Source organism: Andrographis paniculata, unplaced genomic scaffold, assembly GCF_009805555.1.
Source record: "Andrographis paniculata isolate CXL003 unplaced genomic scaffold, ASM980555v1 Contig45END, whole genome shotgun sequence".
Lineage (NCBI taxonomy): Eukaryota > Viridiplantae > Streptophyta > Magnoliopsida > Lamiales > Acanthaceae > Andrographis > Andrographis paniculata.
Genome location: NW_026137579.1, coordinates 949,539 through 966,242, shown reverse-complemented (window position 1 = coordinate 966,242; position 16,704 = coordinate 949,539). Strand labels below are relative to the sequence as shown.

Here is a 16,704-nt window from a genome sequence, read left to right as displayed (position 1 = left end):
TTAAATTAGGGCTCTTGACAAAGTATACTACATGGGCTTCTTATAGCTTGATGGGCCTTACGTTTCACGTAGGATTGGCCCAATTAAATGTATATAATACTATTAAAAACATTTGGCACCAAATTGTAACACCTGAAGCAGCAGTTTATTCTATTTCTATTTTTTAAACTAGCAGCAGAAGATATTGTAAAATATCTGCAGTTTTGCAATAGGGTTTAGGAGAGGTTTGGAATTGGCTTCATCGTCTCTCCCACCATATCTCTCTCTTATCCACAGTCGGCCTGTCAGGGCGGTAGCCACCGCACCATCTTCGCGCAATTCTGGCTTCGATAGTGCCATTTTCTCCGGGCCCTAGAGCTCAATGCCACGCCACCCGCGATTCTTCGCAATGGAAGCTTCCCAAGAAGCTAAATTTCGTTTCAATGAAGACAACTCCTGAAATTAATGGATTTCCGCAGGGGGCACAGCCGTCTTCTTCCTCTTTCCCCCACGCCTTGAAGCTTCCGACCATTCATAATTCTGCTTCTCTTTTGCCGCCCCCTGTGGCAGACTCTACCGACGACAATTTCCCCGAAAGCCCAGACAAGCTTTCGACCTTACAAGTAATCCCAGAGAGGTACCCGTATCCCTCCGAGTCCAAGAAAGAATCCAAAGGCAGGGTTTTTATTCGAGAGCCCCCGTGGATTGCTTCCTTCTTTATGAAAAGCCTGCTGTACCGGGGCAAGAATGGAGTTGGGGTCAAAATAGAGTTCCAAGAAATGGAGAGGCGGAAGTACCAATTGCTTAGGAGGAGGCAGGTAAAGGCTGAGACGGAGGCTTGGGAGAATAAGGTGCACGAGTATAGTGAATTGGAGAGGGAAATGTGTGAGAAAAAATTGGCTCCGAATCTGCCTCATGTTAAGAAGTTGATGTTGGGGTGGTTTGAGCCTTTGAAGGAAGCTATTGAAAAAAGGCAGAATTCAAAGAAGCCAAGGAAGCATAGGCAGGCTTTCGCCCCATACATAAATGCTTTGCCGGCGGAGAAAATGGCTGTCATTGTGATGCACAAGATAATGGGATTGCTGATGATGGGGGGGAAGGATGATAGATGTGTGCGCGTGGTTGAGGCTGCAATTCAAATTGGAATAGCAATCGAGCATGAAGTGAGTATTTGATACTTTCATTCAGTTCCATCTTTTTCGACAATGAAGCTATGTCATTTAATTATGTTCCCACCCCTGTCGCATAAGCCTACACCTGATTCTGCCTAAATGTTAGTTTGTAAATGTATTTCTTTGGCCAGATTAGAATTCAAAACTTCTTGAAGAAAACAAAAAAGAGTGAGAAAACGAATACTGTGGCTGAAACCCAAGAAGATTCAAGTAAGGAAACTGCAATTATGCGAAAAAGAGTACAAAGCTTACTTAAAAGGAACAAGATGATTGAAGTGAAGAAGCTTGTAAGAAACGAGGAACCTAAGTCCTGGGGCCGAGATAAACAGGCAAAGGTTTGAACACTTTCATTCAGTCTCTTATAACAATATTTGAGAATTTAGAGATTAGTGATTCGGCACCTTTATTTCTTTGTGGGGTATAATCTATATGTTGTGCAGCTAGGATGCTGTTTGATAGAGTTGTTAACACAAAGTGCTTATGTACAAACTCCAGTCAGTCAATCACCTGACGGTCCACCTGATGTTCGACCAGCATTTCGGCATATTTTCAAGGTGGCAATGAAAGAGCAAGGGTGAGAATCCTAATTACAAAGTGTGCTAAAAAATAATAACTCCCATGATTTTTATTGTTATTTTTTCATTATGTATGTTATGGATGTCCTTGACAATGCTGGCTAGTGTTATGCACGCTTTTATCATTTGTTGGTTCTTTACATACGTCTTAATGTCTGGAATAAACATTACCTGAAGATAGTTCACTAATTGAAATCCAGTTTTCTGTATATGAATGCCTATCTTTTCTCTTTCAGGCAGAACATTGTGAAGAGGTATGGAGTGATAGAATGTGATCCTCTGGTCCTCGATGGGCTTGATAAAACTGTGAGTCAAACCAGTGTTAATTTATTCCTTCTTAATGGAAGCATTTTGGAAAACTTTTATATTTGGCTAATTAAATGGTGCATATGAATTGTGCCAAACTGCCAATTTCCTTTTCTAACTCATACTTGAGAATTGAGAGTCAATTATTTCTTGAAATTTGTTGTTGAGTAAAGACAAGCTATGCTTTCTATGTTGAAATGAAACTAGATTTTGGTTTATTCTTCTGAGATTGACTTCCTTTTTTTTCTTTTTGTTTTTTCTTCTTAAATATTAATGTAAGCATTTGTATTCTATGGTTTATGCAGGTTAGGCATATGATTATTCCTTATGTGCCAATGCTTGTACGACCCAATAAATGGCGAGGGTATATTTTGCTCCACCTTTTGAGTAATATATCTTGTTTATTTTATCTGTAGCGAAGTGATGAGATATATAATCAATATAGAGATAGCAAGTAATTTGTATGGTTCTGTAGTATCAAATCCCTGTTGTACTCAGTGAGTGACAGGGCAGAGGATCACCAGAGCTGCTACTTATTTTTTAAGCTTTCTTCTCATCCCTATTGTCTTTAGCATTCTTTCAGGTATGCCAAAGGCGGTTACCTATATCTGCCTTCATATTTGATGCGTACTCATGGGTCAGAAAAGCAACAGGAGGCTATTAAAACCACTCCAGCAAAACAAATGCAAAAAGTTTATGAGGTGTAGTTATATTTATCAAAAATTTTTTGTTACGCACATAGTTTTTCTGTGTAGACTAGTTTATACAAACAAAGTGAGAACACATCCAGCTTCCTATAAAATGGCTAAAATATATGCTTCTTGCTAGTGAGGGCAAACACGCCTTATTTAAACTTAATTAGTTTTCAATGCCCTGTAAAAATGAGTGTCAGCTTCTCACAACATTGTTTATCATTTCTTGAGTGATTCAAGTTCACTCTTCACCTTTCATGAGATACTTGTTGCTTAATTTCTCTGTTCGTTTTATGTGTTAAAGATTGTAATCATGTTTGGTTTTCATTGATTCAGGCCCTTGATACTCTAGGGAACACTAAGTGGAGAGTGAACAAGCAGATTTTAGATGTAGTGGAGAGCATTTGGGCAGCTGGTGGTAATATAGCTGGTCTGGTGAATCGGAATGATGTAGGTGCATGTATATATTCATATATTCTCTGAACACGATATTGCATGTGTTTCAAGTGTTAGTGCTATTTGGGGTGTGGTATTCTAGGTTCCATTGCCCGAGCTGGTTTCAGATGATGTGAAAGAAGTAAAGAAGTGGAAATGGAGCATGAGGAAGGCCAAGAAAATCAATCAGGAGAGGCATTCTCAAAGATGTGACACGGAACTAAAGCTCTCTGTAAGTCCCTTTATGTTCTACTGTCCGAAGTAAATTTGACTTAGATTGCACATAATGCTGCAGTTCTGGTACCATTTAGTCTGTGGAATCTGAAATCAGTTGGACTCCTAGGGTGTTTTTTTTTTTTTTTAATTGGTCTTTTTAGTTATGATTTTTTGAGGTGAAGTGGTTGGATGTGATGTCTTGCATGAAACATGGATGCCAGACGTGAAGTTTTTGAGGGAAATGAGAGATTAAATAATAAAAATTTGGGGAAAAACCTAGAGTAAACAAGCTCCTAGTTTCGAATTTATAATTGGATAGATCCATTGCAAATATTATTTGATTCCATAGTTTCATTTAATGCTTGGATGAGTTTTAATAGAAAATTTATAACACAATTTCTCATTTACTTGTGCAGAAAATTTTAACCTAGTGTAATTTTAATGTTCATCTCCTTTCAGATGATTTGAATGGGATAAGCTAATATTATTATAATTCCTAACTCGCCATTGGGTAAATAAATTCATTGGGCTTTATTATTTAAAATAATTATTTGAATTAGAATATTAATTTGAAATTTTTTGAATATATTTAAATTATGTATCAATGTAATATAATAATAAAAGAAAATATATTATAACTTTTTATAATCATATAAATAATTTTTGTCTGCATGCAAATTTGGTCTGAAAGATCATCATACGGTAATGCTTCTGTTTCAAATTTATGAGTGTATGCACATGCACTTGCACTTGTACACATACACTGATACACATGCACATCCACACCTCTATTCTTATGTGACAAAATGGTATCTAAGCTGTGTTCTGTAAAATCAGGTTGCTCGAAAGATGAAAGATGAGGATGGTTTTTACTATCCCCACAATCTTGATTTTCGAGGACGTGCATATCCCATGCACCCACATTTGAATCACCTTAGTTGTGATCTGTGTAGAGGAATTCTTGAATTTGCTGAAGGCCGTCCGTTGGGAACGTCGGGTTTACGATGGCTAAAAATACATTTGGCAAACCTCTATGGAGGAGGAGTTGAAAAGCTTTCGTATGATGGACGCTTGTCATTTGTAGAAAACAATATATCAGAGATTTTGGATTCTGCTGATAACCCTCTCAATGGAAATCGGTGGTGGTTAAAGGCTGAGGATCCTTTTCAGTGCTTAGCTGCTTGCATTAATCTATCAGAAGCCCTTCGAAGTCCATCTCCACATACTGTTATCTCTCACTTGCCTATTCATCAGGTATGCCTTGATACATCATAAAAGTTAGTTAAATATGGTTTCTGAGTACAGGACATGATTTGCAACTACCATATGGCAGCCTTTACTGCAGATATTGGTTTATGTTTGTTATAGATTGTTTTATTTTTGTATGGCTAGGGGTGGGGGAGGGCAAGGTGCGGTTGTTTTATAGATAAGGAATCTATACCTCTTATTTATCTAAAATTACTGTTCTCCCCCCGCCACCCACATTTTAATTTCCTGACTTTTTTTTTCTCAATCATAGGATGGGTCATGCAATGGACTTCAGCACTATTCAGCTCTAGGGAGGGACAGTGTATGCCATATGTTAAATTACTTTGTTTATATGCAATTTCAAATTAAAAGCAAGTAGTTTCCTTGATGTTTTGTTTGGATCCTGCTTACCAAGTACCTGTCTTGTGTTTCAGTTTGAAGCTGCTGCTGTGAATTTAGTTGCTGGAGACAAACCTGCTGATGTGTACTCAGAAATTGCCGAGAGGTTGTTTAATTGTTTAGATTTATAGTTTTTAAGTTTTAGAAATCAACAAAAGTGGATTATTGAAATTAGGCTATTTTATGGTCTGAATCACAATTCTTTGCCTTCTCCAATCAAAACCCCAATTACATCAACGGTATAGGAAATCATATAATTAAAGCATTCTTAGAAATTTAAAGTCAAAATATATTTATGCTTGATTCCACAAGACAGGTAAATGGTATTGAAAGATTTCTGTTCGAAGCATAAGGGCAACTCCAACCCACTGCACAGTGGGTTGTGCAAAAATTGGGGGGGAGGGGCTCCAACCCACCCCAAAATTCCCCCCCATTTTTGCAGCCCGAGTAACACTGTACACTCCACTCAATTTTTGGAGTAGAGTTTGTGTGGTGTTTTGTGGTGATTGTGTATTTTTGTTTTTTTTTTTTGAGTATATTGTGTAATTTTATTTTTTTAGAAAACTATATATAATTTTATTTTTTTTGAAAAATTATATATTATTTTATTTTTTGGAAAGTGATATAATTTTATTTTTTAAAATAATGTATAATTTTATTTTTTTTAAAGTGATATAATTTTACCTTTCGCAAAGTGATATATAATTATATAGTTTTTTAAAAATAATGTGTAATTATATATATTTTGGTTATATTGTAAAAATAAATTAAAATTGAGGTGTAATTTATAAATATAAATAGTTATATAAAATAATATAAAAGAGGAATATATAGGAAATATACTTTTTAGAGTGAAAAATTGAAGTTTACGGTTGGAATAAAATTACTGTAGATCAACTGCATTTTTACTGTAGCTACTGCAAAAATGAAGAATGGGTTGGGGATGGTCTAATTGTTGGGACATCTTAGTGGTCATTCTGTGCCTGGATATGCGGAAATCTATTACTAATTTACTGGTAGTAATCTAATAAAGAGCTTCAGGTTTCAATTTACTTCCAGCTGAGCAGTTTTAGATTTTGATACAGCTCCAGACAATTGCTGAAGTCCAAAACGAGAATTAAGCAACAGAACCTTGTTTAAAGGCCAATCAGAATTAACTTTTTTGCTCCCTATGTGTCGTTTCAGGAAATAAGAAATCAATTAATAGAAATGACCAAAAATGCTTAATTGGTTGGTGGGAACAGCTTTAGTTTAAATTATTCCTTACAATCCTTCTGGATAATGCGATTAAATGGATTAGTGATTTCTTCTTCCGTTAATGCTTGCTTCTTTCAATTTAGTTTTTATCACTTTACCCATTTGGGTAAGTCAACATAGTTTTTTGTCATTCAGGGTTCATATCATCATGAAAAAAGATAGTGAGAAGAATCCAGAGACAAATCCAACAGCTATGGTAGCCAAACTCTTAATCGGCCAGGTCAAAAATTTCTTTCTGTAAATTATGGTTTTGAGAGAACTAAAGTGTTACTTGTAAGGTCTTAAGAATTCATTGCAACGAGACCTTGAGATTTGAAGTTTCTTCAGGTGGATAGGAAACTCGTTAAACAGACGGTGATGACATCTGTGTATGGTGTCACTTACGTTGGTGCACGCGAGCAGATCAAAAGAAGATTGCAGGAGAAGGGTCTCATTACTGATGACAGACTGCTCTTCAAAGCATCATGTTATGCTGCTAAAGTGAGTATCATGAACCAAAACAATAGTTTTTATATATATATATGTAACATCAAGAACATTATTTTTTTTTCCCACTCCCTCCCTGTCAGTCTGTTCCTTGCAAGTCTTTGACTACTCGATAGTATTGATTAGTGACTACTCTGCTTTCTGTCTGGTCCAGATAAAGTAATAAATATTTTGATTCAGCTGTTGAGGATTAAAATGTGTAAATGTAGTTAGATACTCAGATGTCATAGGATAACTTCATTCAAAAAATATTATAAAGAATGTGGTACTGAGCATCAGAGAAAGGCTTAACCTTGTTGCAAGAATGTAACTTATGCATCCTTGGCTACGGTCTGATTAGAACTAAGAGAAAGGATTTTTCTTACATTATTTTAATGTGTTAAAAACTGCACACAGGTAACGCTGGCTGCCCTTGGGGAGTTATTTGAAGCTGCACGAGCTATAATGGGTTGGCTTGGTGACTGTGCCAAGGTTTGTGAAGAAGTCTCATGAAATATAACATGATGTGAAGAGTTTCTGATGTTCAGTGAATTTTATTAACTAAGAATTGTTTTGTAAAATTTTCAGATTATTGCATCAGCAAATGAACCTGTACGTTGGACAACTCCACTTGGCCTCCCAGTTGTGCAACCCTATTTTAAAAATGAACGTCATGTTGTAAGTGCTTCATGAAGGAAGCTTGTATTTTAAATATTTGGAAATTTGTTACTAGATCGATACTTGCATTCTCCAAATTTTGTTACAATAATGTGGTTTTTGGTTTCCCATATGCAATGCAGATTAGAACTTCTCTTCAGGTTTTGGCTTTGCAGCGCGAGGGGGAATCTGTAAGTTGGATACAACACTTCCCTAATTTATCTTGTGTGGCCATGGCTAGTATATGTTATCGTATTGAAATGATTGGTTCTAGGTTGAAGTAAGGAAGCAAAGAACTGCCTTCCCTCCCAACTTTGTGCACTCACTAGATGGTTCCCACATGATGATGACTGCCATTGCTTGCCGAGATGCCGGCCTGTGCTTTGCAGGTTCGCATGCCATCATTATATTTCTAAGAAGTGGCTTTATTCTTGGTCAGTTGGATTGAACTATATTTATTGACCTCATGATCTACATAATACAGGCGTTCACGATTCATTTTGGACCCATGCATGTGATGTCGACAGAATGAATCAGATACTAAGGCAAAAATTCGTGGATCTGTACAGTGAGCCAATTTTGGAAAATGTAAGCAATTAAACCCCTTGAGTAACATTTTATGATCGACACCCTTGATGCTTCAACTTTTACTTAATTTACATAAACTCTGGTTAAGTTTTGTCATAAAGATGATTTACTTGCACTTTTTAATGCTGACTGAATGTGCAGCTGCTCGAAAGCTTCCAGACATCACACCCGACACTGACATTCCCACCTCTCCCCATTAGAGGAGACTTTGATCTTAATAGGGTTCTTGAATCTCCCTACTTCTTCAACTAATCAGATCCTTCATTGTGCCTACACTCTGGTGGAGTGTTTTAATCTGTTGAAGAGAGGTTGTACCATGATGGCGCCATTGCCTGTCCATGGGATTTACCCGGGCAAGGGATGGAAGCTGAAGATATCTATCCTGGGACTGGTTGCTTTGGATTTTTCCCGTCCGTAGGGTATAAATAATGATGTCACGCCCGTTGCTCTCTGCAAAATTTTTTGGGTAGACTCAGGTTCTGATTCGGGATCCACAGTGAGAGGTGAAGCCTGAAATTAATTTCCAGCTACCGATCATATTATGTGCGATCTTGCAAAGGTTGCCGGCAATAATTTAGAACTGAGTACTGATTTTCTGCTCAGGACTCAGAAAAGAGTAGAGAAGAATAATGGTCTTAGCAAGAGATTGGATCATAATTCTGATTCAATGGTCGTCTAACTGTGACTTCGACGTGTATAGATGCAATTTTTACGTTTTTATTTATTTATTTATTTTTAAAGAGAACTTTTGTTAGTTAAGATAGAGAAGAAGGTATTATGTATAGTTTCTTGGCTTTTGTTCAACCCGTTGATGTATCATCTTGATGATGAAATGCTACGTAATTTTGAGCTGATGCTGGCAAAAGTTTCACATTTGGTTGCAAATCGAATTTGAATAAATTACAGCAGGCATGATTCGAATTAATTGTGGCTCAAATAACCAGAGATCGTCTGGTTGAACAGGAACAGCATTAATTGAAAAAGTGATGCTGAGCTGCTAACACAATCTGTGAGGAAAGTCAATAGCACCCGAAACTAGACAACTTTTTGTATTATTACAAGGCAGGCTTCTTGTTTCCCATGACAAAAGAATTTCCCTTTGAGAGAGGTGGCCATGAATGCTTGCATGCATGCATGGAATTGGATGCTGACGGGGTAGGGTAAGGGATCACATATACATACACATATACATATATATATGTATATGTGATGTATATATTCACGTACAATATGTGTTGGGTATTCGAGCTATTTGATAATTGGTTGGGGAGAATATATAATCAATGTTTGTAATTAATGGGGGGGTGGGGTTTGGCAATTTGCTTATAAAGCCACGAGGGGTGAGAGATCATATGTACTTGCAGGGGAACAATAATGGGAATGATCAAGAAGAGGGTGGGAGGGATGAGAACGTTTCCGGCGGGGTTTCTGATCGCTGTTTTGGCGGCGGTGGTGGCGGCGGAGACTGTATCGGGGAGAGTTGGTGGAGCTATTGAGAAGCAGCCGCAGTGGTTCAACGATGATGGGAGCCCTGCAGCCTGTGTAGGAAGCGGCAGTGGCGGTGTTGGAGGCGGCATCGGTGGTGGTGGTGGTGGCGGAATTGGTGGAGGTGGTGGTGGTGGAGGTCATGGCTTGGGAAAGCATCATCACAAGAAGGGAAAAAAGCATCACCATGATGGAGTAGGGGGAGGTATAGGGGGTGGCAGCGGTGGCGGTGTAGGTCATGGAGGTGGGATAGGTAAAGGGAATGGCGGAGGTGGTGGTGGGATTGGCGGTGGATCGGGAGGTGGGACAGGTGGAGGGGGTGGGGTTGGGGGTGGTTCGGGCGGCGGCATTGGTGGGGGTGGAGGGGTTGGTTGTGGGGTGGGTGGTGGAAGTGGAGGAATGGATAAAGGAATTGGTTGTGGCCCGGGAGGAGGAATCAGTGGCGGCATCGGAGGAGGAGCTGGTGGAGGCGTAGGTGGTGGTGTTGGCGGTGGGTGGGGTGCCGGTGGTGGATTTGGGGGCGGCGGCAGTTTCGGTGGAGGTGGAGCCGGCGGAGGTTATGGTGGAGGAGGTTTTGGTGGAGGTATTGGCGGCGGCGGCGGAGGGAATGTGCCAAAGAAGCCATGAACTTAAACAAGCTGATTCAGTGTTGTCTTTCTTTCGTCTTTCAAGAGTGTTTTTTTTTTTTTTTTTCAATTATGAATGGCGCCAGTGGTTTGTTTCTTACTTTTCTTGTGTGTTGGTAACCTCAGTTTGGGACTGACGAAATTCCTGTGTTGTCTTCAGTTAAAGATCATCAGTTATTGCTTTATTGATCTGCACTCTGGAAGCTACAGTAACAAGAAACTACAAATTTCATCTGAAAATGCAAGTAGAGAAAGTTGAATAAATTAATGGAATAAAAGTAAAAAAGATAAGTGGTAGATGTATAGTTGAGGTCCCTTTTACCAAAACTAATAAATTCAAAGAGAGAAATAAATTTTGGTGGCATGAACAAAATGAAGGGACCAATAGGTGGGCTTGTGGGCAGAAGCTAAAACAAAATGCTAATAGAAATGGGAATCAAACTTCACAATAGAGTTAATTTTCTCACTCTACTATCATAGGCAAGAAAGGATGACATTTTGCTTACACAACATGTACATGAAGAAGCTTTGTGACTCCTCATAAAACCTTGTGGCAACCCATTAAAATTATATGTAGTATGTAATCCATGTGGATCAAGTTGTAGGGTTTCTTAAGAGGATCAAGAAATCTGGTAAAGAAGAAAATTTTCAGAGGCAAATGGCTTAATATATGCCAATGTATATGACAGAATCACAATGCAATATGGATTTCTGTACAGATTTTACATACTGATACTGTAATTCACAGAAAAGACTGCAAGAAAATGTTGTGCATGTATGGGTAAAAAGGCTTTCTATATTTTCGTATAGAGGTGATGATACAGATAATGAGTGTATTTTCCAATTATAACAAAATTAACATCAATTACAAAATATTAACAGTCAAAAGATGGAGCTCATCCTACTTAGGGTGTATGGGTAAAAGGTGCTGTAGAGTAGAGACATCATACCTAGTTTATAATAAGGCTATAGTACCAAACACACGACAGAACTTGTATGTGTTCGATGAATCTGCTCCCCGTTATGCAATGTCGAGAGTCATCTCCTAGAAAAGAGTAACGTTTAGAGCATTTTCTTCATAGCAAATTCAGACTAATTACGAGGAAAAATAATACTTACTGTGGCATTAATTTCTGAGCAGGAGATGGAACAAAGTGTAAAGGAGCACAACCATGAGTCGGCATTCATACAGCCCTCACAATCCCAACTGCTTCATCCACAAGGACCATTTTACAGCCTCCAAAAACATATCATTGTTTTTGAGGGCTGTGATCAAGTTGGTGTAGGTTTTCCTGTCAGGTTCTATTCCATTTTGCCTCATTTCCTTGATCAAAGCCACAGCATCTTCCATCATTCCAGCAATCCCATATGCTTTTATCAGTGTGTTGTAGCTGCACAAATTCGGACCAATTCCAGATTCTTTTAACTCTTCCAGTACATGGCCAACTTCATCAATCCATCCTTGCTCTCCATAGATGTTGATTAAGATATTGTAAGTGTAGTGATCGGAGCCACAATTAGAGGCTTTCATCCTCTGCAAGACACTTCTGAATTTATCCATTTCACCTTCTTTCCCATACACGTCCAACATGCAATTGTAGGCTTCAAGAGAGACGGAGAAGCCATCAAATTGCATTTTCCTAATAGTAGCTGACATGTTCTTCAAGTATTTGTTTTTCCCATACGCAGCTATAATAGTATTGTAAGATACAACATCAATTAAACCCCATTTCTTAGCCATCCAAAATACCTTCTTTGCCCTCTCAAATAGCCTGGACTTCCCATAAGCATTGAGCATGACGTTAATTGTAATGGTATTAGGTGCAAATCCTCGGCAAATCATTTCATCAAAAAGCCTCGAAAGTTCATCAACCGGCAATGCCTGGGCACAGCAGTTTATGACACAATTATACATCTCAGCATCCCAAATTTCACCGTTTTTCAAAACTTCATAGTACATAGTGGCCAATTTATCATGCATTCCACAAAGCTGATAAATGCGGAGCATATCACAGAGAAGATAAAAGTCAGGAACAATATTCTTCTGTGCCTGCATAATGTCCAGAACAAAGCAGGCTTCTTTCAAAGACCCAGACTTGGCATACATTCTTACTATAATGCTGAAGGCTATCATGTCCAGTTCGACACCTGAAGTCTTCAACTCAGTGTACAGATTTTCAGCTTCAGGAAACAGGTTCATTTTACTGTAGATATCAATCATGGTGCAGAAGATATTTAAGTTTGGCGTCGCAGTATTGGGCATGGAAGTAAATATTTTGACTGCATCCTCAAGATGACCAGAATCTTTGCATGAACATATGAGGAGGTGGTACAAGTTATCCTCAAATACCGGATCTTCCCACAGTTTTTCTCTCAGAACTTTCAATGCATCATCAACCAGGCAATGTTTGACATAAGCTGTAACAAGTATCGTGCAAGTTGTCGGATTTTTAAGTACATGATCATAAAGTGGGCCTTCCAATATCGACTGTATCTTATTGAGTCTGTTAGCTTTCTCATATGCCCGCAAAACAATCCCAAGAATGGAAGACTTTGGACAGCCGACCAGTAACATGTCACTAATAGTCCTGACAGCGCCCTCCTCATCTTCATGCTTGGCTTGCAATTTTACCATTGTGTACATGTTTGAAGGATTGGGTTTAAAGCCCGACCTCTTGAGCTCCATATAGTAATACTTTGCCTGTTTATAATTTCCTGCTCGACCCCAGCCTTCAACCATAGACCTATATGTTGTCTCATCCGGCTCAAGACCGAGTCCTCTAAGGCTTTGGAACAATTTATCTGCATTATCCATCATTGACGCCCTCCCATATCCAGTGATCATCGTATTGTATGCAACCATGTGGAGAGAAAATCCAGCCTCCTTCATTGCACACAACACTTTCTCAGCTTCACCCAAATTGCCCCTCTGGCAATAAGCATTCAATAGAACCAACCAGTTCTCCTTATTCAAAACCACTCCATCTTTTCTCAGAAAACCAATAACATCTTCTGCTTTGTCATACAGGCCGAGGCGTGTATAAATTGTGATCATGGCCGAATAAGCAGAATGGCATACTATTTTCAGATCCCTCATCTTATTAAATGCAAACTCTGCTTCGTCAACTGCCCGACCCTTTTGATAAAGAGACAGAAGCATACCAAAAGTAGCAACATTCGGCTGAATCTTATGATCCAACATTGTCCTGAACCGCTGAGCTCCAGCATCCACAAGTCCATTCTTGTAACAAGCATATATCAGGGTGTTGAAGACCTGATGATTGACCACACAACCTGAGTCGGTAAGCATGTGATAAATAACGGCTTCTGCTTGATCCCAGTCCCCTTTTCTGCCCAAAACCCTAAGAATTAAATTATAGGCAATCGAATTGTTCTTCAACTTCCCATGGAGCTTCATCCACTCGAAGAATCTCAAAGCCTTGCTATCGCTGCTTTTCTCAAGTTGTTCTAATATCAGATTGCATTGTTTAATGCTCGTTTCAGTCGCAACATCTTGAAAATCTAAGGAAATTTCACCATTAAGGACACGTTTTTCTTCACCAATCGAAGACTTTTGTTCATTCTTCGGTTTCACAGTTTTCCTAACGGTCTTCACACTCCGGAACCTCCTCCAGATACTCGTTCTACCTTCACGACTTCGAAAATCTGAGCGTTCTAAAATCAAATTACGATCATCACCCATACGATTCTTCCTACCATTATCTTTCTGAACGCAATCTGACTTAGAATCGGCTGGATCCAAACACTCGCTTTCCAATTTACGAACCCTCAGTTGCTTCAATTCACAAAATGACTTCCCGATAGGCGCCCCACTTCTATTGACATAACCAGGAAACAACGTGCAAGAAGTAAAAGCCACGGAAGTCAAAGCACAGCGGCGTTTCTTGGATTCGTAAGCGTTGTTATCGAGAGAAACAGAGAGCTTCAGAGAGGCCATGGCACTAAACTGGCCTCAGCTCCAATTGAAGCTACGTGTTTGAATTCATTTGCATTCAGCAGGAAACGAAGAAATCCCCATTACGAAAACGAAAAACATCCAATGTTTCGTTGAGCAAATGGAGATCGTACCTTGGTTGGACAGCGGGAATGGCGACTGGCTGCTGAGAAGATAGCGGGAAGGAGTGGAGAGCAGTGGAGGAACAATCAGCAAAGCAGCTACAGTTTGGCTCCTTGTGACGTCAAACCAACCAACAAATATCTCTCCCTCTCTGATAAAAATAAATAAATAAATAAAATGCTAGCTTTGATTACTTTTGATTTATTTTAAAAATTATTTATTTTATAAAATGATATACTAAATATTTAATTGTCCACAAAAAATTACATTTTTTACTTTCCATAAAATTTACTATATGTATAATCAGTAAATAAATCTGAAAAAACAATTGGGCTAGTATTTATTTAAAGCCCAACACAAATATATATGTTCTTATAGCAAGCCTTTAGTTTTCATGTTTTATTAAAGTGTGCAAATAATAAAAAGTCAAAGGTTGCGTTGTCGATTATATAATTCCTAAATTTATATTTTTATATTGATTAAATACTTAGTTTTTATCATCAATACAGCTCAAAATGATAATATCTATATATATATAGTCCATAAAATTCAGTGAAAAATAATAAAATCATCCCCAATTATATATATATATATCCTAAAATACCTTTAATTCAATTCAGTGCACAACCACCTCCAATTCTGATGTTTTTAAGAATAAGGAACACGTGATTAGGACAAAAGTGAATAAATGGCAAAGAAACAAAAACGTCAAAAGGCTGAGAGTCACATGTTTGCCCTGTGATATTTTACATTCTTTTGCAAATTATTTTATTAATAATAATAATAATATATATAATGTAGGTTTCGTGCAAACCATTATAGTTAATAATCTCCTTGGAGATCGATGAGATCCACTAGCCCACATGATGATACGACACAATCTTTAATTTAATTATTTATTGTTTGTAATTTAATACATCTACCAAACCTATATTTGTCTCTGTGTATATATGTTGATGAGACGATCAAAAGGCATGCAGTTACAGAAATAGGTTACAAAATGAGAAAGAAACACATGGCATGTGTGCAGGAAAATTAGATGGCCTTGTAATGAGATGGAGATGGAGATGTACTTACAGATGTGGACATCTTGATCCAAAAATGTTGTTAAATGAGATCGATCGATCGCTAAAAAGAATTATATTATATAGTAAAGTGAGTTGAAATACAATAATCTTTAAACACTCTATACATATCATTGATTTATTATTAAGATTATATACCAAATGAGTTGAAAAAGAAAAGAAAAATATATATATATATATACATCTTTTATATTGGATTTATGTTATTATTAGCATTATTGAAAATTTAACCCCAAGAAACATTAGTCAAAGTGAAAATAATATATATAACGTGTAACACGACATTGACCACATACAATAGTAAATGTTTTTAAGATATGAGGTGATAAGAATGTATTGTCCCAAAATCTTGACTAAATGCAAATGAATTTGGGAGGATTATTCCACCTTGACTAATTTGCATTACTTCAATCCATGAAAATTTAATTAATTAGGGGGTGTTCTTTTTCTTTTTCTTTTCTTTTCTTTTTTTAGTTCAATGTTGTATTTACTTTGAATTTTTATTTGATGATAGTTTATAGGATAAAATTGCATATTTTTATAAACGAACCAAAACAATTATAAGGCCAAAGGCAATAAAAATATGAGATTATTTAATTTATGGAAGGTTGATAGAAAGAAGTAAATTTGAATATATATATATATATATATATGTATAATTTGAATTAGTTATTGGGAGATTCTGATCAAATTTAGTTAGTTCAGTTTTAAATGTTTTAAGTCTAAATTTAAAATTATATAATTAATCAAATTTAAAATTAACAAAAAATCGTATCAATCCATTGTATTCATCCATCAAATATTCATAGCAACCATATCTAACAACAACCACATCTATTTAATGATATATTTATAGCAAGTAGGGTGTGTTTGGTTTGGTTGTAAGTGAAAGTTTGAGCTAAATTTTGGATTTTAACAAGGAACAATTGAGATGTTGCTTGTGATATTATATATATATTTAGAACAATTATGGCTTTGTTTATATAATATTGAAGGATTAAGACAGTAAAAATTATCATAATTTTACTTGAGTTTTGTAATACATCTAGTCAGCCATTTAGATTTAGCTCCGCAGTATAGACATTGCCCTTTTCTTTTTAGTGATTTTTTAGTTATTGGTGTAGTAAAAAGCAAATTATTGTCACCAAGTCTAGTGTTGAATTGAGTATCGCTTCTATATTCAAACTTCCATGACTTCTTTGGTAAATGTCTGATCTTGATGCTCCACAGTCCTCTTCTACTAATCTTAATTGCGACGATTCAAAGCACAATGCGATCGTTATTTTGTGCGGCAACATGTTGTTACTAAGATTATTTTGTTATGATTTGAAATAAATTGTTATTTAATTTTTTATTTAAATAATATTTTCATTTGATATATTTTTAATAGTATATTTAGTATAGAGAAATAAAGACAGAGAAATATAAATATTTTTTTTAA

General features: G+C 37.0%; 3 protein-coding genes across 4 annotated transcripts; 2 read left to right on the top strand and 1 right to left on the bottom strand.

Moving 5' to 3' along the window:
* Positions 1 to 168: 168 nt before the first annotated feature.
* Positions 169 to 8,862, top strand: LOC127251758 (DNA-directed RNA polymerase 3B, chloroplastic). Its single transcript, XM_051275614.1, has 19 exons — positions 169 to 1,142; positions 1,283 to 1,486; positions 1,592 to 1,725; positions 1,963 to 2,032; positions 2,338 to 2,396; positions 2,616 to 2,733; positions 3,061 to 3,174; positions 3,263 to 3,391; positions 4,213 to 4,629; positions 4,895 to 4,945; positions 5,058 to 5,128; positions 6,415 to 6,499; positions 6,607 to 6,759; positions 7,162 to 7,236; positions 7,333 to 7,422; positions 7,545 to 7,592; positions 7,676 to 7,790; positions 7,886 to 7,989; positions 8,131 to 8,862. The coding sequence occupies exons 1-19, from the start codon at positions 423 to 425 to the stop codon at positions 8,239 to 8,241; spliced, it is 2,868 nt and encodes a 955-aa protein (XP_051131571.1). The 5' UTR covers positions 169 to 422; the 3' UTR covers positions 8,242 to 8,862.
* Positions 8,863 to 8,957: 95 nt separating this feature from the next.
* LOC127251528 (glycine-rich protein 5-like) lies at positions 8,958 to 10,101 on the top strand. Its single transcript, XM_051275259.1, has 2 exons — positions 8,958 to 9,144; positions 9,354 to 10,101. The coding sequence occupies exons 1-2, from the start codon at positions 9,104 to 9,106 to the stop codon at positions 10,099 to 10,101; spliced, it is 789 nt and encodes a 262-aa protein (XP_051131216.1). The 5' UTR covers positions 8,958 to 9,103.
* Positions 10,102 to 10,876: 775 nt separating this feature from the next.
* LOC127251945 (pentatricopeptide repeat-containing protein At4g30825, chloroplastic) lies at positions 10,877 to 14,309 on the bottom strand. 2 transcript variants are annotated; one of them, XM_051275909.1, is made up of 3 exons: positions 14,190 to 14,303; positions 11,220 to 14,089; positions 10,877 to 11,145 (listed from the first exon to the last, which is right to left on the bottom strand). In XM_051275909.1, exon 2 carries the CDS (start codon positions 14,056 to 14,058, stop codon positions 11,296 to 11,298), a length of 2,763 nt encoding a protein of 920 aa, XP_051131866.1. In that variant the 5' UTR covers positions 14,059 to 14,089; positions 14,190 to 14,303; the 3' UTR covers positions 10,877 to 11,145; positions 11,220 to 11,295. The 2 variants fall into 2 exon arrangements, with proteins under 2 accessions (XP_051131866.1, XP_051131865.1); XM_051275908.1 differs by having other exon boundaries at positions 11,220 to 14,309.
* Between the last annotated feature and the right edge of the window lie 2,395 nt (positions 14,310 to 16,704).

Excerpts from the sequence above, each read along its gene's own strand:
- LOC127251528 (XM_051275259.1), top strand. The coding sequence starts at position 9,104 with ATGAATGCTTGCATGCATGCATGGAATTGGATGCTGACGGG. Across the intron at positions 9,145-9,353 it reads TGGAATTGGATGCTGACGGG|GGGAACAATAATGGGAATGA; the intron begins GTAGGGTAAGGG and ends ATGTACTTGCAG.
- LOC127251945 (XM_051275908.1), bottom strand. The coding sequence starts at position 14,058 with ATGGCCTCTCTGAAGCTCTCTGTTTCTCTCGATAACAACGCTTACGAA.
- LOC127251758 (XM_051275614.1), top strand. The coding sequence starts at position 423 with ATGAAGACAACTCCTGAAATTAATGGATTTCCGCAGGGGGCACAGCCG. Across the intron at positions 2,734-3,060 it reads AAATGCAAAAAGTTTATGAG|GCCCTTGATACTCTAGGGAA; the intron begins GTGTAGTTATAT and ends TCATTGATTCAG. Across the intron at positions 7,593-7,675 it reads TGCAGCGCGAGGGGGAATCT|GTTGAAGTAAGGAAGCAAAG; the intron begins GTAAGTTGGATA and ends GATTGGTTCTAG.